Source organism: Orcinus orca, chromosome 4, assembly GCF_937001465.1.
Source record: "Orcinus orca chromosome 4, mOrcOrc1.1, whole genome shotgun sequence".
Lineage (NCBI taxonomy): Eukaryota > Metazoa > Chordata > Mammalia > Artiodactyla > Delphinidae > Orcinus > Orcinus orca.
The window spans coordinates 7,526,821-7,548,961 of NC_064562.1; the positions used below are offsets into that span (position 1 = coordinate 7,526,821).

The window sequence follows — 22,141 nt, forward strand, 5'->3', positions numbered from 1 at the left end:
TTAAGTTTCTCATTAGCAAAAGATAGAAAGCATATTGTCTAGAAAAAAATTAACTTTAATAAAAATGGTCAGTCTTAAATGGAACCAGACCACAATGTCTGTACCATATTCCAGATGGTTAATGGGAATGATTTTATTCTTTCCTCAACTTGGAGTCTTCTTTGCATTATTCTCTATTTCCTTAGATAAGTGCAGATTGTATTTGAAGACAATCAGAACTGTTAAAAGCTAAGCGACTGCATTTCAGAAGAATAATTTGTGTTTTCTGTCACCCAGTGCCATTGTATTCTGATATCTAATATGCAGTCAGCAAGGATGTGCATTCACCATTCAGCTCTTCAATCTTTGCCCTCCAGAGAGGAGAAGCATTACTCATTTCTCTCCCCATGCACTTCTGGAGCAGGGTTACAAGGTTGAAGGGTCTAACTCTTAAGGAATCATCCATCCAGGAAATTAAAGATATTTCAGGAGGCATTTTTATAAATACTAACCTACGCAGTGAAGATTAGCATAAAGTCATATAAAAAAGAGAGCCGACCAGTTAAACGTGACTTTTTCTAATAAAAGTTATTCATTTTAAGACACGAAAACAGGGCAGTGCAGAGTTTGAGAGGGAAGGCTCCAGAATCAGACAGTCCTGAGTTTGAATTCTGGTTTCACCGTTACTAACTATATGACCCTGAGCAAGTTCCTCATAGTTAAACCTAAGCCTATAATTTTATGCTTAAAGATAAAGCTAACGTGAGACGTCCACCCCATTGAATTCTGTGAGGAGTAAATGAGATAACACACAAGAACATCTCCTGTAGCACCTGCCTACCACACAGTAGTGCCTAGTAAGTACAAGCACTGTTACTATATTATTGCTTAATCCAGGTTCTAGAAATATTTATCATGTCTGCTATATTCCAGATCCTGGGCCAGGTACTGAGGACACAAGAATTTGAAGTTTGTTCTTTAATTGTTTTCAAGATCTAGTAGAGACAAGCAAAAGGTAAACAAATGACAGGATAACGTAAGAAGTGCAGTGACGAGGGACATGGGAACACAGCTGGGGGCCGGGGGGTGTCAACTGATAAGACAGCATGAAGCTTTTGACAGGTTTACAGATGAAAGTCTTTCTGTTGGTGCAGAAATGTCTCTGGTTCTTTATCACCCATGCTAGACTCTCCATGGATAAAATTTCTGGGAGTAAATTATGTGCTTCTAAAATCTGCCATCATTACTTGAGGCTGTTAAGGATGCTGTCCGGGCACCATCCTAGCGACTGTCTTCAAGGTGCAGCCTCTGGAATCTTTAAGGTGTGGCCTCTGGAATCAGGCTCCTGGGATTAACTTCCGACTTCCCTGAGCCCTGGTTTGCTGTGTGCAAAATTCTCGATCTCTCTAAGTCTCAGTTTCTTCCCCTGTAGAGTGGGAGCGTAATGTTGCTTACTTTACGAAATTTTGTGAGGATTAAAGGAAATAATATATATAAGGCACTTGACAGATGCCAAGTGACAAGTGGATGTTGACTGCTGCACTTGGTTAAATAAGAGCTAAAAACTGCTCTCATTTCAGAAAAGTCATCATTTTCTGGTTGGTTTGTTAGGACCATGACCCATGAGTCAGAATTAAAAAGGGAGTAGTACATCTCTTGGCCAAAAGGAAAAATCTAGACATGATGGAAAAAACACCCCTATTTGTCTGTAATTTAGTTCTTTTCTATTTCCCTGGATGGTGAAGGGTGAAGGATCCTGGAAGTGTCAAATTAGATAAGGGCTGGTTTCCATTTACATTGCCGTGCTAAGCTCTATTTTCTGTGTGCGTGTTCATAATGTTCTCATTTAATGTGTAAATATGTTTTAGTCCTGACACCGTGTGCTCCTGGTTTTATGACCAAATCTGTTGCCATGCTGCCCATAGTTTTATTTTTTATATTTTAATAAAAATCCATTGTTTGATCCTTTTTATCAGACTCTTGTGAAAAGATTCATGTGAGAATCACCCAGTGGTAAATCACAGCCCTTTCCTAAATACCCAGGACAACAAAAAAGAAAGGAAAGGCCTTGGAAGGAAGATATGTTACCCACAGAAGTATTAATAATACACTCTGGACACAGGAAGTAGTGGGAGTATCATTCATACCAAGGTAAACATGCTGATTAAAATCTCCCTCACCGTGCCTCGCCTACAGGAGCCTCATTGTTACTTTCACCAGCAGCAACGCTGTACTGTCACTTTCTGATTTCTAGAGATTATTGTCTAAAATGTGTATTTTAGCTGAAAAAGCAGCCCCAGAATCCCCAACCACTCCCTACCACATGGCAATACAAAGGCAACCCAGTTGATGGGTGCTAATAATTATACATATATATAATATTTCACCAGTAAACCAGGCATAAGATTTATCCTTACCCCAAATTCTAATTATACTCAGATTTGACGGTATTTATGTGAGGTTTTTCTGCTTAAGCAGTCTTTTGAAAGCCATTTCAAAATTGCGAAACAGAACACACATACAGCATAATTGCTCATATAAGGTGTGATTGAATAATTATAAAGAGAACACCCAGAATGAGAACTGAAATAAGCTGCCCTCCAAGGAGTCCTCTGCCCCACTGTGTGCCTCTGCCGGATCCCGTTCCTTTCCTGCCGTTTGAGGTAACAATTGCCCTGATTTGACAGTAACACTTTAGCTATAGTTTTCCCAAATATGTGTGCATCCCTAAAAATGAGGTTTAGTTTTGTGTTTTTTTGAAATTCATATGAGTGAAATCATACAAAAGGTATGATTTCTTGTCTAGTTTCAGTTATTAAATATTATCTGTGGAAGATTTGGAAAGGAAACAGGGTTTATTTAGTTTTCTTGCTAGAAGATATCCTGATCTATGAATATATTATGATTATCCATTCTAATTGGACATTCGGACTGCTTCTAGTTTGGATAATTAAGGGCAGTGATGCTACAGAGAGTTTTTACATCAAATGTATTCTGTTCCACATGGGCAAGAGATTTTACAAGTTCTATCCTAGGGTTAAAACTGTAGGATGATCAGATATGCATTTTTTCAACTTTGCTAGCTAACCCCAAATTGTTTTCCAAAGTGGTTGTACCCACTTACACTCCCGCCAGCAGTGTAAGCAACTCATACCATTCCCATTTTGGCCAACTTTATGGGTGTGCGATGGTATTTTATTGTAGTTTTAATTCACCTTTTCCTGACTACTAATGATGTTAAACACTTTTTATATGTTTAGCAACAAACTGAATTCCCTTTTTTGTGAAGTTCAAATATTTTGTCAATTTTTCTAGAGTTTTTCCTTTTTCTTAACAGTATTTTAAATGAAATATGGATATCAGTACATTGTTGTCCCCCCAGCTTTATTGCGGTATAATTGAAAAATAAAATTGTAAGATATTTAAAGTGTACAGGATGATGATTTGATACATGTACACATTGTGAAAGGATTCCCCATAGAATTAATTCACACATCCATCACCTCACATATTTGCCTTTCTTCTTTTTTTCTTGTCAGAACATTGAAGTTCTCCTTTCTCAGTAAATTTCAGTTATTCGCTACAGTGTTATCAACTATAGTCATTAGATCCTCAGACTTAATTCACCTTAGAACTGGAAGTTTGTGTCCCGTTACTGACCTCTTCCTGAATTTCCTCATGTGAGAACTACACTGAAAGACCTCACTCCCTGCTCTTCTGTCAACAACAGAAACACTTCTGTCAACTTCTGTCAACAACAACAATAATGATCCTGAATTGGGTACTCATTTTATATACCCAAATATATACTCATTTAGTTAAAAACGTGGACGTGTCCATTGGTGTATTGTCTATGTGTTTTACTGATTTATTTCTGTACCAATATTGTCTTAACTGTTAAATTTTGTGCTTAAGATGTTTTAAGTCATTATAATACAAAAACATATCTAGGGTATTACAGGCTAGTAAAAACCTGGATATCTTTCAGTCAAGTTTCATAATGATTAATGATCAAATTGATGATCAGAATTCCATGTAAGATGTTTAAATGTAGTTAAATTAAGAAGTCATTTTTCAAAGATGATTAATGATTCTTGATGATCTAAGTCTAGTTTGAGAAGATAATTTATAATAAAGAAGCAAATGGGGAAGCAGTGGGTCATAACCAGTGGAGCACATGAGAATAAATTGCAGAAGCTTTCAAAATTCACATATGATTGCTTAGTCCCAAGGAAGTCTGGGATATAAGCCAGACACATGAATTTTAATTTAAAAATATGTGATTCCAATCATCTATCATGTTGATAATTACTCCAGAGTCAAAAAGTTGATTTCAAGTGCCAGGTCCACCATTTACCAGCTTTGTGACCTTAAATATGTTAACTTAAATTTCCAGTTTTTTCACCTATAAAATGAGGGACGGGTGTCCCCCTAAAACCTAAAAAGGCTTTTAAAGACTGGTAGGCATAAATACAACTTATTTCTCTTCCTCTTTTAATCTCGGTTTCCTCATCTGTAAAGTGGAGCTAATAATTATCTAGTGTGAAGAGTTGAAAATATCTAAATAAAGCAAACTATGTAGAAATGGTGTATGAACTGCAAAACATTATTTAAATATGAAGTATTTTCATCTAAAAAGTTAACAGGTCAAGGAAGAGCTAGGGAACAAGGGGTAGTGGATTTACTTAATACAAGGTATGAATGCAAATTTTAAGGGATTTAGTGTCAGGCTTTAAGCAACACTGAAAATGGCCTTTCGTGCGTCTTCTGAGGCTTCATCTTCTTTTGTGTGTGGCCGTTTGTCGGTTAATATAACAGCAGTGACAGCAGTGGGCAATGCTCCTTCTTTAGCCCTAATATCAAGACAGCCATACTACTGGGTCTCCCTGGTGCAACTCACCTACAGGCTATGCCCCTTGATCTCCACTTAGTTTACTTGGCTATTATAAAGAGACTTGGACAGCAAATTGGAATGAAATACCTTTGTCACATAAGTCAAGATAATTAGAAATAATAATAGCTGCATAGCCACAGAGAACCCCAAGGTTACCCTAACTAGGAAAATTGCTTCTGTTCCCAAAACTGATTGTTTGAATAAAAAAGAATTTCCACTTAAAGCAAGGAACTTCCCTGGCGGTCCAGTCCGGTGGTTAAGACTCTGCCCTTCCACTGCAGAGGGTATGGGTTCGAAGGTTAAAAAAAAAAAAAAAGAAAGAAGCAAATGAACGTGCCCTGAGGGTCACATGTACCTATCCCTTTTGAATTTCCAACTTATACCACAGATGCCCAGATAATACCACATCTTCCTCAATCAACCTAAATGTATTTTATCACCTCCTGATCCCATCAATGACTGGACTTGGAACTAACATGTTCAAAAGAAGCAGGATTCTTGGATGTGTTAATTATTTTTCCAGTACTATGAACATCAGCTGACGCTTCATTTACCTTTGTCTTTTGATTAATGTTAGCTCCTTTCTCCACTAAAATAATTCTTGTTCTTATTAAATGTTTAAAGATAACCTTTGTTTTGAATGCATAAATTTGTATAACATAGGAAAAGCAAAAGAATTCTGATAATTTTGTTGTATGCTCTATTATCTGGCCAAGTGAAGATCCTCCGTAATTCTTGTCACACAGTAGACAGACTCGTGCTGCTAATACTCTTACTCACGTCCAAGGCTTGATTCAGGTGCCTTCAAGAAACTTCCTTCAGTTTTGAGTTAAGTACCTCCCAGAAAACTGTGACTATACATCTGGGGTTACGCTCACCATCTGCTACATGTTAAAAAGATGCATTTCTGTGTAGGTTTCCCATGGAACTTAATGCCTGTCAAGAGGGAGGACTGTCTTGTTTTACTGCCAGCATCTTCCACAGAACTTGGCTGGTACAATTTGGGCTACTCATTAAGTGTTAGTTGAATGGAACTGAACGGCTACTACCTTTTGCTGAGATCCATTCTTCTACTTCTCAGATAAACTGATAGTGAGATGAGCATATTCTGCTAAACAAAGGTTGAATAAAAATTCTTCACTTTATAGTCTGCTGTTTCTTCCTCACCCAGTCTCCAGCCAAGACCACTGTGTCAAATTGTTCAGACAAAGCTAGCTGGAAAGGGAATATGATGTCCAAACTACAGGAAGCATGAAAAATAAACAAAAGAAGTGTTAAGATGACTTAGAAACTGGGAGCAATTGAAATATTTCCAAAGTGCCAACTTTGTGATTTCCTCAAAAAGAAAATGTGTGAATAAAGCTCTTAACTGAACCCTAGTATACAGCTTCTAGCATTTTAGCTTACTTTATTTTCCCCCTATTTTTCTTATTTGGGTGACTTTTTTCTAATACACTCTAGTAATACTGAGGTTTTTAGAGTCTTAATCATGGCTATTTAATTATAAATTCTCACTTTATTTGAAATGTGATTTTTAAAGTTTTAACACGTTATTTAATTATATTCAGGTGCAATTTTCCCTAACGAGACGCTTAAATGGGAAGATGATATTTCCTTGAAAGAATTTGCACTTTTTTTTCAAAATTGTCTTGTGTTCTTTTTTTTTTAATTTATTTTATTGAAGTTTAGTTGATTTACAATGTTGTGTTAGTTTCTGGTGCATATAGCAAAGTCAATCCGTTGTACATATGTATATATTCTTCTTCATATTCTTTTCCATTCTGGTTTATTATGGGGTATTGAATATATTTTCCTGTGCTATACAGTAGGACAATATTGTTTATCCATTCCATATATAATAGTTCACATCTGCTAATCCCACACTCCCAGTCCATCCCTCCCCCACCTCCCATCCCACTTGGCAACCACAAGTCTTTTCTCTATGTCTGTGAGTCTGTTTCTGTTTTGTAGATAAGTTCATTTGTGTCATATTTTAGATTCCACATATAAGTGATATCATATGGTATTTGTCTTTCTCTTTCTGAATTGTCTTTTGTTCTTATTTAGCATTAAATATAGACTAACCATAATATCTTGAGATTGAAAAAAATAAGACTTATTGTATGCAGGTGCTCAAGCTGAAAGTCAAGTATACAACTTTAAAGACTTCCATTTGGCTTTGAGTGGGAAGTATAGTAATTCAGTGTTTAGGTAGGCATGCTGTGGAGTCGCCCAGAGGTAGGATTAAATTTGCCTTTTGCAAGTTGCTGTGACTTTGGGGGAATGTTCTATAGTCTCTGTGAGCTGCAGCTTTCTCATCTGTAAAATAATAACATTATCCAACTTATAGCTTATTGTGAGGCACTAAATGCTCAATCGGTAACTATTGGTGTAGCCTCTACGAAACAATTAGTCAATTGATAACCCCTTTACTCCATTCAGAATGAGATGGTTTTATTGCATTTGTTATTTGTTGTCATTTTGCATCAGTACTTTCTAACCGAATGTTTTCAAATTCCAAGCCTTTGATTGGAAGACAGATCACAGTCTTCCTTTTAATACTCACTGCAGGTGTTCTCGATTTCCCTGAGCCATACCACAAGCCCTGGCCTCTATGACCCTATGCTTAGTATAACCCACATCAATTCTGAATTCCATTTTGTGTATAGTCTGTTAGTTTGGTCCATTTGCTTTCCTCTCCACAACCTCATTCATACCCAAATATATTTCTAAATATTTTGTTCTGTTCCAAGTTGCAAAATATCCTTTATATGACCTTTAAAAATACTGTCTATTTTGAAAACTAGGTGCATTTTCCTCATCAGCTCCCCCACACCCTCCTGCAGTCTACCTCAGCCTTATGTTGGCATCTTCCCTGGTCTGCTCATGTACGGCACAGCCGTCTCTCTTACTTTGCTAAACCATGTCTCTATTTTACATGACACCTCCTCTTAAAGGATTTGTTATCAGTAGAATATTGTATAGCAAACAGTCCCTAACTAGGTCTCCCCTTTCTATTAACTCATTCCTAGATTTAATTAAATGGGATCACATAATTTGGGCACTTATATCTATCTTAGATATTATTTAGTCTAATCTCCTCATTTTGCAAATGAGAGCACTGAGGCCCACAGAGATCAGTGCACAGAAAAGTATTGCCTGTCTTTTCTTTCAATTAAATTAAATTTCATTTAAAATTACCCCTTGAAAGCAAAGATTACATTTTATGCATATCCCATGTGTCTATACAATCTAAGTTGCTTTGGTGCTAATAAAACAATTCAACACTATGAAAGATTTTGATGTAATTTTCATGCTTAATTATCAAAACAGTGTGCCTATAACAGGTGATGCTTGTTTCAATGGATAATGGCAACAGCAGAAGGTTACCTGGAACTTTTCCTGAGCCATATTTCTATGGTTGTCCCCTGCTCTCTGTTAGGCCTTTGGATAAACTCTATGCCCATAAAGGGCAGTGTGTTATGTGATAGAACAGAGTTCATGTGCTTTGAAGCTGGACCTATATGAATCAGAATTTACCACTTGCTACCTCACGGCCTCGGTTAAGTCATAGTACCTCTATGAGCCTTAATGGGAACAATAATACAAACCTGAAGTGGGAATTAGAGATGAATTATAATAAGCCCCCAACAGATAAGTGTTCCATACCTGGCAACTCTTATTATTAAAGTTTATTTGCTATTACCTAGGGGGAATGCATGCAAAGGAGAGATACAGCAGTCTTCAGAATAGTCTTCCAAAAGGAAGGAAGAGAGAAAACAAAACTGATGGGACTAGAGAAAATGTCTGATACGGATGCTCACTCATTTCATTAATTTTTTTAAAAGCCATAAAATATTAAGGCTCAAGATGAATACATATCTACATACATAAAGGAGTGGGGACCACAACAACCTGTAAAATATAGTTTAGAAATAAAAACAGAAACAAGAAAAATCAGTCAGTCACACCTTTTTTTTTTCCCCTTGTTATTTGGGAAAAGCACAATATCTTGCTTGATTGCTTTTACTACTCACTTTTCAACAAGTCATATGGATTATACGGACCATAGGCAAAATAAGGCAACTGTATTATGTTTTTTAAAAACAATATTTCTTTATTTATTTTGGCTGTGCTTAATAGCTGGGGGTGATGGGTGAAAGGAACTGTGTTCAATAGGTCTTTAGGGACGCGGTGGTACAGTGTGGGCGGAGAGCGGGCATTCTACAGTCCTAAGGTTAGGTCTCAGTCCTTGAGTGAGTCTCTGAACTGTGAACTTTACAAGTGCTTCTCAGTTTGTTCTCCCCCCTTGGGAGGGGTAGGGTGCTTACATTCGGCTGGAGTTGGGTATTTCCCTTCTCTTATTGGAAGGCTAGAGGTAGCTGCAGTCGGGTGTTTTCCTTCCCCCAGGCCAGTGACTCTGATAAAAATCCGGCAGGTGAGGCTCTGATAAAATAATTCCCCTCAAGGGCAGGCCTTGTTATGAAGCACAGAATGTTCTGGCATATTTTAAAATGGCTCCTTTTCCCCTCGTGCTGCCAGAAGCACAAGACGATTTTTTTCCAATATTCACGGTGGAAATGCGGTCCTGAAGGGAAAAAACGCGAAGTGTGCTCTGCCCCCAACCCAGGACTGGTTCCCTTGGAGTTTTTAACTCTCCCATTTGTCCACTCTAAGCCTCTGCCACTTCACGTATCAGAGTTCAAGGTTTTCTGCCCCAGCACTTATTCCCCTGGAAGCTTCTGATCCAGTAAGTTGTGAGTCTCTGTATCTGCTTGTCTTTCCAATTTGGGGCCAGCGTTAGTTGAAAACACGTCTAAAAAGTGAATTTTGGGCTTCCCCGGTGGCGCAGTGGTTGAGAGTCCGCCTGCCGATGCAGGGGACACGGGTTCGTGCCCCGGTCTGGGAAGATCCCACATGCCGCGGAGCGGCTGGGCCTTTGAGCCATGGCCGCTGAGCCTGTGCGTCTGGAGCCTGGGCTCTGCACCGGGAGAGGCCACAACAGTGAGAGGCCCGCGTACCGCAAACAAACAAACAACTACAACAAAAATATATATGTATTCACATCCATACAATGTGTTGCATGTACACACACACAAATACATTAATAAAGGAATCATTAAATGAAAGAAATTTGAGAAATCTTACTCATTTGCCCTAGAAAGCTATGCTCTCCTCATAGGCTCCAACTCTTAAGTCTGACATTGTTGTTTGATGGCCCACAGGGATAAGTAGACAAAGAAAAGAGGGAGACGATGAAAGAATTCATGCTCACTGAGAAACTACATTCCAGAAGAATCCCTGATTGCTGAGAAAGCAATCCCAGCTGTGAGGAAAGACCTAGTAGTGCCCAGGAACTCTCTGAACAAGGCTAGCATTATCCCTGGAGCTTCAGCTTAACTTGGCCTCTTTCCACCACTTTCACTGTTGTGGAGGAATACTTTGTCAAAATACACATTTCCTTGGCTGTCAAATTTTGAAGATATAGTATAATGTGCATGTGTATATCCTTGGAAATTTGTGGACGAGAATATCCAGTTAACAGGAAAGAAATAAAGGTGGTATGAATAATCAAATACTATTTTAAGTGGAATTATCTGAAAAGGGAATTCTTGTAATCATCATGGCCATTTTCCCTCCACTCTTCCACTTCAGTCTTTTCTGCAGCTGAAATCAGAATGAAGGTGAATGGTATTACATCCTAATAATGTCCCTTGTAGAGAAAGAAAGAGAAATGATCTCCTAAAACTCTATCACAAGTTCAGCACACTGATGGGCTTGGTGTCACTGGCCAGACCTTAGTTTTGTTCCTGCTGCACCTGCTACGCAGGGAGGGGCTCAAATTTTTCAACTTGAGCTTCGGTTGTCACTTCTGTAATGTGGTCACATCAGTCATGCATCCTCCCAGGTACTTAAGCCCTTGACATAGTACATGCACAGGTAAGTGTTTTAAAATGCTGGCTATTATCTTCTTCTAAATTTGTATAAGCTACATTATAACTATGCTCTTGTACTAAGCCAACAATTGAGTTTTATTCTAAAGAAAACCCAATGGTTTGTTTGTATTTATTTATTTTTTAAATAAATTTATTTATTTCTTTATTTTTGGCTGCGTTGGGTCTTCATTGCTGCGCGTGGGCTTTCTCTAGTTGCGGTGAGCGGGGGCTACTCTTCCTTGCAGTGCGTGGGCTTTTCATTGCAGTAGTTGTGGCTCGCGGGCTCTAGAGCGCAGGCTCAGTAGTTGTGCAGGAGCTTAGCTGCTCTGCGCCGTGTGGGATCTTCCCTGACCAGGGATCAAACCCGTGTTCCCTGCATTGGCAGGTGGATTCTTAACCACTGCGCCACCAGGGAAGTTCTGGTTTGTTTGTATTTAACATGCATGTTTATTTCTTCTTGAATCACAGTGGATCTGTGGTCGACCCTAGACTTTACCACTAGTTCATCGACGTCTTTGGATAAAAGAGAAGAATTTGGTATTCAGGTCATTATTTATGAAAAGCTAAGGAATCAGCAGCCTACATGGCTAAATGAAGATTTTAGAAATGGTATCTCAGCAAATGTGCTATCAAGAATGCACCTGCATTTTCAGGCTGTTCTCAAGCAGCAGTTTGTTTCCATAGCACCTAAGTAGAGAAAGACAAAATCTCCCATTCATCCCCCAAAGCAGAAAACACCAGGTAGTTTCAAATTCCAGGTTTTGGTAAGGAAAGATGATGATATTTTCCAATACACATTAAAGGTTGGTTTTAGAATTCTTTTTCCTTTGTTAACTAAAAGTCATTCTTAGGCTATAATTTGAACTCATATTAACATTCAATGCAAAAGACTAATACTTGTCTTACAAGACAAATCGTGCAAGTTTCTAAAATCTGAAATGTCATTTTGCTTAGTTTAGAAAGTGACATAATAAAAGAGAAAACACCTCCTTGCTAAAGATGAACCTAGGAGGAGGAGTCCAAGAAAATTTCAGAATGTAAAGTCAGTACGATCAATAATAAGAGGGAAGGATTTGTGTCATTATTTATTCATTCAATTGTTTAAAAAATTAAAAAAAAAAAAAACCTTCTAGGTACTTGGCACTTTGCTAAATGCACTGAGACACAGAATCATGTAAAACAGTCTCTGCCTTCATGAAGCTTCAGGAAGCCAAGGAGAGAGGCTGGACCATCAAGGGTTATACCATAGGGTAGAAAATGCTTCATCAGCAAGCAGACAGAGGATGCTGCAGAACTTCATGGGAGGGAAGACAAGGGGCTAAAAAAGGAAAAGAAAAAAAAAAGAAGAAGCTAAAGAGAGTCACAAAAGAGACTATTCAGAAAAAGCAGAAACAATTTTAATAAAGAAAATGCCTGCCCTTCTAAAATCAAACACATTTAATACTATGTCTGTATAATACATCAAAGATATGTCTTGTTCTTTAAAATATCTTCCCTCCAAATGATTCTGAGGCTCAATCATGATTACAGGGTACATGAAATGAAGTATATTAACATGACACAACCCCTCAGTACATAGTGCATGATTGGTAAGATTCCACAGGCACACAGTTCACACAAGTTAAGATGAGCTACGTGAGGTGTCCTCAGTTTTCCTGTATTTACCCCTGCTACCCAGGGTGGGCATTCTTTCAACACTGTACCTTGGTGTCCTTTGAAAGATGGACATTGAAAGTTAAAAATGAGTTAGTATATAGGCACTGATGTATAGAAAATACACTTTGTGGTTATATATATTGTAAGCTGGAAATAAATGCCTCTGAATTACGTGTGTATTTATGCTAGGAAGCTTGACAAACACCGAACAGTCTGTGAAGAATGGAAAGCCTCTTGACCATCAATTCAAATAAATATAATCCAACGATATGCAGCAATACTAATTTACTTGTTAAACGAACTGCTCTGAAATCATTTGGTTGTCAGGTACCAAAATAGTTTTAAAGTTAGGGAACTGCTGTCCCACTTAATCCTTGTGGGTGGCCCAATTCCCCAAGATATTCACAGCTGAGAAGTATTTTTAAATGTATTTTTTATCTTACGTGATAATCAATTAGGAGCAAATGAAATCCTGTCTTAAACTTTCAAAAAAATGCAAATCACTTTTGAATGACTTCCGACTAGGCATAGAGGACACAGACTCTCTTTTAGCTCACACCCTGAATGCTGCTTTTGCATGCCATCACCTCTGTAACAGGCTGAAGCTTGACGCCTAGCCTTACACAGGACTGCCCAATCTACTGACGATCTCATCGAACAAGGATGGCCCAATCAAGCGAGAGCATCAGGTGTAGTGCTTCTGAAATCAGTGAACAGTAATACTTTAAAGAAATTTCCTTCTAATAAATACAATATAAAAGCCTTTCTATTCTATGCATAAGTTTACAAAAAAAGCACTTCAAAGATGTCTGGTCAAAACCATCACCAGAAGATTCCAAAGCCCACACGTTTTGTTCCAAATATAATTATGACAGCTACTACAAAAGCAGTAAAAAGCAAGACAAGAAAATCTTGATCTTTCTTCAATGATTTCAACCCTATTCCTTGGGAGAACAGGGAATTAAAGTCTTTGCGGGTTGTGCTTGGTTTTAAGCAGATGTCACCTGGGACCAAATGCTATGGCAGGTTCAGATTTTTTCATTATCATCACTGTGGATCTTTTTAAGCATGACTGGGCTTGGTTGCTTCAGAGACGTCTTAGAAACATCCGTGTGAATGGTGGACATGGCGATGGTCTCGTAGTCGTCATCCTGAGACCGGAAATCACAAAAGTTAAAGAAGAACTGCAGGTCTCTCTGGAAGTTTTTGTTCAGGAAGCCATAAAATATGGGGTTGACACAGGTGGAGATCATGGCTGTGAGGTGGCAGAGCAGGAATAACAGATTATGGTTGCACGTAGCAATGATCTGATGATTCCAGTCGAACACAGTGTTGAAGATGGTGAGCGGCAGCCAGCAGACCGCAAACGCCACCACGATGGACAGCAGCATGACGTTGATTCTTTTGGTTTCGCTGGACCTGTACTTACTGTCTCTCATCTTGTCCATCATGTTGTTTCTTCTTTTTAAGCGTATATATATCTACAGGAGGGAAAAAATAAAGAGTTCAAATAGAATCACTCATTGAATGAGGACTCTTGGAGAAAGAAGGTAAAAATGGAAATGGTGGCGGGGGGGGGTGGGAGTTTTCTTACCTTGAAGTAGCAAATAAATATAAAACAGAGTGGGCCAAAATACTGCAGCACCAAGAGAAGAGTGGTGTAAGACAACCGGTGAGAGTCTGATGGAAATTTATCAAAGCAGACGTACTTGTCCTTGAACGCATCAAGGGTCACATTCTGGAACGGTTCATCCGTCAATACTTGGTAGATCAGGAAGGGCAGAGAAGAAGCCACAGCAAGGACCCAGATGACAGCAATGCCTACGTAAGCATGTCTATTACTTGGTCTCCAGCCCCGTGGATTGATGATCAGCTGATGCCGTTCCACGGCAATGAGGACCAGAGAGAAGATAGACACAGTGATGGAAACACACTGTACGAAAGGGTTCAACTTGCACATTGCCTCACCAAAAACCCAGTGGTCCATCAACGTGTAGACAAACGTGAAGGGGAGACACATGATAGCAACAAGCAAGTCTGAGAAGGAAAGGTTCACAATCAGGATGTTGGTGACATTTCTCAACTCCTTTTGTTTCAAGATGATGATGATCAAGGCCAGGTTTCCAGAGACCCCAAGAATGATCACAGCTCCATAGGCAAGAGCTAACGTGAATATCATGGCCAAGGGCAGATGACAATCGTCATTTTCGAAAGCCAAAAACTGGGAATTCTTCTCTGAAAAATTATAATAGATTGAATGATTTTCTACCTGGGAAAATAACGTTGAATTCATTTTGACTGGTTTGGCTATTACAGATGACTTTAGACAAATGGACAATATGTTTCCTCAAAGCAGGTCAAAGACTCAACTTATTTTTATTCTCCATATTGGAATCCATTTCTCAAAATTATTCTGAATTCTTCATTCCCTTGAACTGAACAACCTGTAAAGAGAAAATGACCAATTGCATTACTAATTCTATTGACGGCAGTCAAAACGAATTCTGATTCATAGTACTGTTTAAAGGGAAGACACTGAAATAAACAAAATGTATTCTATATATACATCTTCTTTTAAATAGTAGAAACAGTGCAAACAATTTGAAAAAACAACTTTAGTAATACTTTTAACTTGATGTTGCTTTCACATTGAGTTTCAGCAAAATGCAGTGGTCTGTACATTAGTAAGGTGTGAATAAATCTCATGCCCAAAGTCTTACATAAACGACCATCAGCACATTCCTAAACACTGTAGGAATATGAAGGTATAAAAAAAAAAAGGACAGATTAAAACATATGAAAAAGATATGACACCAACAAAGGAAAACAAAAAAAAAATTTACCTAATTCTTCCTCTTACGATAAAAAAAAGAAAGAATTTATCACGTTGTAGTAACAGCCCCACCAACACTGAACTGCTCTTTAAGGAGATGATCGATACAGTGAAACATCAAGAAACTTTGTCCTGTGAAGGACTGCTGATGGAAAAGAAGACGTTTAATCCAGAAAAGACTCACTAGGAAGGGTACAAACATCTTCTCACATTGGAATGGGTAGCATGTGGTCCCTGGCTTGTGGCTCAGAATCTTATGTCCTCTCAAGTTAGAAGTAGGACCAAGGGAAGTGGATTACATTAAAAATATTTCACGTCATTATGAAGAACAAAAGTTTAATCAAATGGAATGAACTGCCTGTAAACCAGAAAGTTCTCCACAAGCAACAGTTTGTAAGTACTACTCGAAAGGCTTGGGGAAGTTCTCACATTGTGTGGGAGATTCAACTGGGTAACTCTGAAGCTCTTTCTGACTTGAAGATTCTATAATATTACTAACATGTCAGAAGCTTTCAAAGGATTTCTAAGGTTTTCTTCATGGAAATATCCTCCCTCCCCACTAGACTGCATACAGATACAATGCAGGGATCTAAATTTTAGTCGTACTTTTGATCTTTCACAGCATTTTGTGATAGGAATACTCTTTTCTTACCAACAAAACAAATCACAGACAACAGTCCTGTAGAGCTTAAAAGCTCCTTTAAAAAAAAATCTCTGGGCTTCCCTGGTGGCGCAGTGGTTGAGAGTCTGCCTGCCGATGTAGGGGACACGGGTTCGTGCCCCGGTTTGAGAAGATCCCACATGCCGCGGAGCGGCTGGGCCCGTGAGCCATGGCCGCTGAGCCTGCGCGTCCGGAGCCTGTGCTCCGCAACGGGAGAGGCCACAACAGTGAGAGGCCCGCGTACCGCAAAAAAAAAAAAAAAAAAAAAAAAAAAAAAAATCTCTGATTTCCTTTACGTTATTAAGTAAATATATGAGATGGGGTTTCTTATGTTAATTAACAGGCCATTGTGCTTGCGTTAAGAAACAGAATCGCACTTCTTTCTTCTGTGAGAACAATAAAGAAAATCATGCAGAATTACTTCCATTGAAAAGGAGACAAGAACTTTAATGAACAAAATATGCTTTTGCCTTTTAAGTGATGCCACTATTGAACCTTTCCTTTTTGCTTTTGCTTTCTAGAATACGGGTACTTTTGCTCTCTAGAATATGGGGTGTTTTTATTATAAAACTACAACTTATAAAACTGAAGAATAAAAAGAAAGGTTGCTACCACTTAGTGAGAATGAAAGCATCTGGACTAGGAAAGGTATCAAGTGTGAACGTTATAGAAACGTTCTCCCCTCTTCTTGTCAACAGCCTGGAAAGACTCCTGAACCTCCCTGGTAACACACTTTTCTCTCAAGAATACCAAGGAGAGAGAATATCTGTGTCTCTCAGTGTCTGAGAACAAACCTGGAGCAAGCAAGCGCTAATCTAAAAATTCTTTGGAAATTTCGCACTAAAGAATTCAAGAAAATTTCGCATCATACGTCCTAGTCAGGTTGCTGGCAAGATAGTTAACGTCACTGCACAGGTATCTGAGTTTTTCTTCATTAGTAGAACTAGCATGACAGGAAAAATGCATCCTCTAACGCCCTACCCACGGCTCCCCCTCTGCACACAGTGCCAGGTGAGACACACAAGGTAGGGACCACTGAGCCTCCTGGACCTGACACTTGAGGACCGCTACTCTGCCTTACACTCCCAGTCTAACAACCCCACGGGGCATGTTCTGTACCAGGTGGGCAGGTCCCTTCACAGTCACCAAGTGCCCTGGCCCGTTTTAGCTTCTGCATCTTCGCCTCTGCAACGCCTCATCACGCATCCAAATTCTACCCATCTTTCAAAGCACCATTTAGTCCCTTAGATCCTTAATTGGCTCTTCACAACTGTAATATTGCCTCTTGAAGGTAGGTACTACGTATATTTCATACTACTTTGCGAATATTAGATTTAGAATAAAAGTGTGTTGATGACACAATAGGTGCACAGATGGAATAATAGGTTCTTGTGTGATTGCTATTAACATCAATAGCTGAATTCTATTGTCGACTGAAAAAAATCCACAATCTAAAAGCTGAGAGTTATGTTTTATTCGGCGGACTCGCTGAGGACTCAAGCCCGGGAGGCAGCCTCTCAGATGCTCTGAGGGACGGCTCAGAAGAGGTCAGGGCGCAGCCAGGATATATAGGAGTTTTTGCAAGAAAAGGCAGGTAGCTGGAACTTCACAAGATTGCTGTTAATTAAAGCAAACCAGACATCTCAAGTTAATGAATTTAGCACTTTTCTATGTATGGGAAGATACAAGAGTCTGGGCTCCACTGAAATATTATCTGGAGCCAGTATCCTGTTCTCTCCTATCCAGAATCCCCTCAGGTACACCGTCCAGGGTGACTGCAGGGGCTGATGGCTTGATGCCCACAACATCCTTTGTTTACTGATACGGCAGGCGGCAGGGGACATTCTTGTCCACACTATCATAGTCCTTTGACATGCCAAATGGATGTTAATTATAAGAGCCATTTTACTAGGTCAGGTACATGGTGTGTGGGGAGGGGAATGTTCCACTCTGTGCAAAAAAAAAAAAAAAAGGAATTGTTTCTGGAAGAGAATTCATTCATCCAATAAATATTTATTGAACACTATTTTGTGTCAGGCAGGGTTTTAGTGGAGACAACAGTGAGGTTCCCACTGAGTTTCTAGTCTTGTGTGCAGAAGCAGACAAGAAAAAAGAAATCAGTAAAAGAGACAGGACACAAGACGGTAGTAAGTACCATGGAGAAAAATAAAGCAAGGAAGGGGACCTGGGACTGTTGGGGGGGCGGGCGGGAAGGCCTCTGACTGCCGGAGAAGATGGCGTGTGAGTTAAGACCCGACAGTGAGGAAGGAAGCCAGGCAGATGCCGCAGGGATGCATCCCCTGTGGAAATAGCAAACATGAAATCTTTACGACTGGAGTGTGCTTCGTGTGCTGAACAGATGAGAAGCGAAATAAATGAGGGAGAGACTATAGGGAAGTAGCAGGGAGGGTAAGCAGCGGAGAAACAGACGCTGCAGGGCCTTACTCCGTGGGACAGTCTTCGACTTTTTCTCTGAGAAAGACGAGGACTCCCTGGAGAGTCTTTCGTAAAGGCATGAATTTCTATGACTTGTTTTAAAATTATTGCTCTAGCTGTTGTTTGCAAGGACTTAAGACAGGAGAGAGAAGTAGGGAGATTCATTTAGAGGCTAGTGGAATAATCCAGGTGAGAGATAATGGAGGCACAGACCAAGGTGTTTGCAGTGAAAAGGAAGAAAGAAAGTTTATATCTACCAACGGACTTTGACAAAATTCACTGCATATGGGACTTAACGCAAACACTTATTAAATTATTACAATGTATGGGCTACAAAGTTTTCTTGCAGGTGAATTTAGGTTAAATATACTGAAACTCTACTCTGATCCCTTTGAAATTATATTTGCTAGACATATCCTGTGAGAAATAGCAGTTTTCTTACTAAGTAGAAGTTAACTTAGCTATACAGAAAATGCAAACTTCACATTTTCTTAATGTATTTGAAATCAGACTCCTTTGCTAAGTGCATGTCATTCCAGTTGGGTAAAACAGTTCTGCATTGGATAAAATGTGTATTTCCAGCCTACCTTAGTATAATCTCAAGGATGAATAATTGTCACAAAATAATATTGAGAAAGAATTTACATACATCGTCTTTGACAAGGAAAATGATTTGATATTTACTATTCCAATATATATTTCTAAAGTAAGGTATGCAACTACAGGCACTGCAAAAATAAAAGGTTGTTGCATCTCACTATAGCTGCCATGTGCTTTTAGAGACAAAACAGAGACACTACATACACCCAGTTGGCAAATTAGCCCCCTTCCAAAGGGAAATTTGCTTCTCCGTTCCAATTTGAACGCTGGCCTTTACTGCCTGCTGTTCTTAGAGCTGTTACTGCCTGAGAATACAGCTCTCTGGTCATAACGTGCTGCAGATAAATTTTGTCATATACTCAGAACCGGCTGCTTAACTCCCTTGTTTTTGGAAAAGAAATCAGCCTTGCTACATGCATCCTCCCAAAGTTGCTGCTAGTTTATTCACATGAGTTACATAATTCTCTGTTCCTTTCCCTTCCAGGAGGGCTTGCTCAACTGACAGCTGCCTTAAAACAATAAGGAAAGACTAATAAAGCAGTAGTCACCCACCGAAAAGCGCTCAGTCTTTGGTCATGGGTGAGGAACCCGGCCGACAGCTTTCTGCTCTCACCGGGGAAGCAGCCTGCAGTCCAGGGACTGACAGCCGCTGTTGCTGGGACTCCCCTTCAGGCAGAGCCAGGCAAGCCTCGTGCTCCCCGGCCCCCGCCTGTGTGCCACCCGACAAGTTATGCTTTCCCATAGGGTCCTGGTGGGCACGGCAAATCTGAGAACTCTTTAAAAAAAAAAAAAAAGGAATGTCAAGACACACTTGCTCACTCTCCCCTCCCCTCCCCTAGGTTTTTCCTGAGTTACCAAACTCAGGAAATGGGATGTGTTAAATCAAAATTCCTGTCGGCACGCTTATGCGCCCACCCTTTTCATATCGTGTAACTAGATGAATTGCCCCAAACTGTCCTCATTCCTAACACTCCCTCCCTCCCCGCCCCCCCCATACACACACATTTGCCACCCATTTGTCAGATGTCTCTACCCATGATGATGAGACTGGCAAAGCAGAAAACATCTACAACAACCAGAACCAAACGAGCATAGCCCAAACTTAGTTGACTCTGGCCCAGCATCAGTCCTTAGAACATTCGCCTCTCTCCAATCTACCTGGAGACCACCGGGCCACTCTTAGGCCACTTCCCTCTCCAGTCCATCCACAATCTCCTACCCAGCCGCGCTCCACCACCACCGGTGTAAAGGAGCTGAAGAGCTGGACGATGGAAACTCGGAAGTAGGGGTCAGTACGATGTCTCCTGGGGACGCAGAGCCAGGCTGGAGAGGCCAGCACCGGGGGGCAGGGCTCGACGCAGCCCGCGCGCGGGGCGCCCACGGGGGCCCCGGGCCGCTCCCCGCGCACAAGTGCGGCGCGCAGGGCGAAGGCCGACCCGTGAGCCCTCCTCCCCCGGCCGTCCCAGCCGCGCGTTCCTCCGCAAAAGCTCAGCGCGGCCGCGCCGCAGAGGCTCGGGAAAGATGCCAAAGGTAGCGAAGGAGGGAAGACGACGTCTCACCAGAGCCAGAGGAGGGGGACTCGGACCCCGTAGGGAACCCCCGTAGAGAGGCGTCGGCCCCGCACCGCAGGCGGTCCTGGGTGGCCGGTGGTTTGGAGCACCTCGCGACCCGCCCGCGCGGGGACCGAACCGAAGGCTGCCTGCGCCCCCGCCGCTCCCCAGAGCTCGTTTCGGGACTCGCGTGCCCTTTCTTCCTCTCTCATCCTTCACCCCATCGGTGACAGATTCCTCTAAAGTCAGTCCTTTCAAAGGTGTACTCTTGGAACTTACCCTCTCTGCCGGATCCGTCTTTTAGCCCGATGATTAAAGCGGGAAGGGCGGTCGTGGAAGGGAGCGGAGCGGGAAGGAAAGCTCGCGGGTATTTCTCCGGCTTAAAGCCTAAAGGTTGGTGGGGAGGGGAAGAGCCGCCCTTGAAGCGGAGCTCCACCTCGTCTCGGCCACGTGACAACCCCCGGGCGGCGCCGCAGACCCCCGCACTCCTTCCCGGGAATTCGGTGGGCAGCGCGGGAGCCGCGCGCGCTGTCGGACCGCGCGCCCGGGGCGGTGGTGCGCGCTCTGCGCTCGGCGGGGCCAGGAGGGAGGCGCTGCGCCGGGCTAAGGTCGCGCCCGCGCGCCGTCGCTGGCTGTCGGTGCCACCTCGCGGCGGAGGCTGAGCCGGCGGTGCGGGCAGCGGCGCGAAACCCAGCTCCGGGGAAGGGGACGCGAAGCCCACCGCGACTGCGCCGCTCGTGCGTGCCTAGCCTCTCCTGTGACGTCCGGAGGTTTCTCACGCCGGAGCCAGAAGTTTTTCCTTTTTAGCAGTGAACAAAGAGAAGACCTTAAAGAAGCAAAAGTAGCGAATCTCCGATAAGATGGAAGGGGCTTTTTTTTTTTTAAGTCCTTCTTTCTCTCCGCTAGAAAAATGCGTTGAGGCAGATTTTTTCCCGGCACCGAGCTGCTCCTTTCAGGAAAGCACGAGAAGAGGAACATTTTCTTGCGGGTCAGGAAGAGTCAGTGCCATTTCCTCGGTACTTAATCTACTACCGTACAGAGCAATATGAAGGAATAAAAGAACAGAATGTACACAGAGCACGTTGACGGTGCAAAGCCATCCTGGTGCCTGATGGTTCAAGCTAATTGCTGATACACTGCCCTCAGGTGTTTTACATACTTCTACTCTACTTCGAAAAGCCAAAGTTGTGTAACACACACACACACACACACACACACACACACACACACAGAGTGATTACTGATGTAGATGAATACAGCTTCTTCCAAATCAAACTTTCAAGTAATAAAGAGTCTTCCTAATAAAGATACAGGACACTGCCTGCGAGATGCATACAAGTTTCATTACATAACAACCATGATGGCAATCTGTCTTCAAACTAAAAGCAGAACAAAATTCTGAGACAAATGGAATTACTTGAACTTCGTTGAAAAATGTTTTATTTTTCTAGTTATTAGACTGAATAAATACTATTTAAAGCTCAGTAGAAACTCTAACTCATTCATTTATATAAATTATGATGTACACAATCTCTGTTGTTCCCCGCCCCCCCCCCCCGCCGGGAAAGGTTTCTAAAATATTTGTAATTAGGTATA

At 41.1% G+C, this 22,141-nt stretch overlaps 1 protein-coding gene across 2 annotated transcripts; it reads right to left on the reverse strand.

Moving 5' to 3' along the window:
* Positions 1 to 11,947: 11,947 nt before the first annotated feature.
* NPY1R (neuropeptide Y receptor Y1) lies at positions 11,948 to 21,102 on the reverse strand. Of its 2 annotated transcripts, XM_004266151.3 has the most exons (4): positions 20,825 to 21,102; positions 19,548 to 19,770; positions 14,060 to 14,909; positions 11,948 to 13,946 (listed from the first exon to the last, which is right to left on the reverse strand). In XM_004266151.3, exons 3-4 carry the CDS (start codon positions 14,756 to 14,758, stop codon positions 13,494 to 13,496), a joined length of 1,152 nt encoding a protein of 383 aa, XP_004266199.1. In that variant the 5' UTR covers positions 14,759 to 14,909; positions 19,548 to 19,770; positions 20,825 to 21,102; the 3' UTR covers positions 11,948 to 13,493. The 2 variants fall into 2 exon arrangements, with proteins under 2 accessions (XP_004266199.1, XP_049564992.1); XM_049709035.1 differs by lacking the exon at positions 19,548 to 19,770.
* Between the last annotated feature and the right edge of the window lie 1,039 nt (positions 21,103 to 22,141).

Coding starts and splice junctions, on each gene's coding strand:
- NPY1R (XM_049709035.1), bottom strand. CDS start 14,758: ATGAATTCAACGTTATTTTCCCAGGTAGAAAATCATTCAATCTATTAT. Junction 13,947..14,059: donor TATTTATTTGCTACTTCAAG/GTAAGAAAACTC, acceptor TCCCTCCTGTAG/ATATATATACGCTTAAAAAG.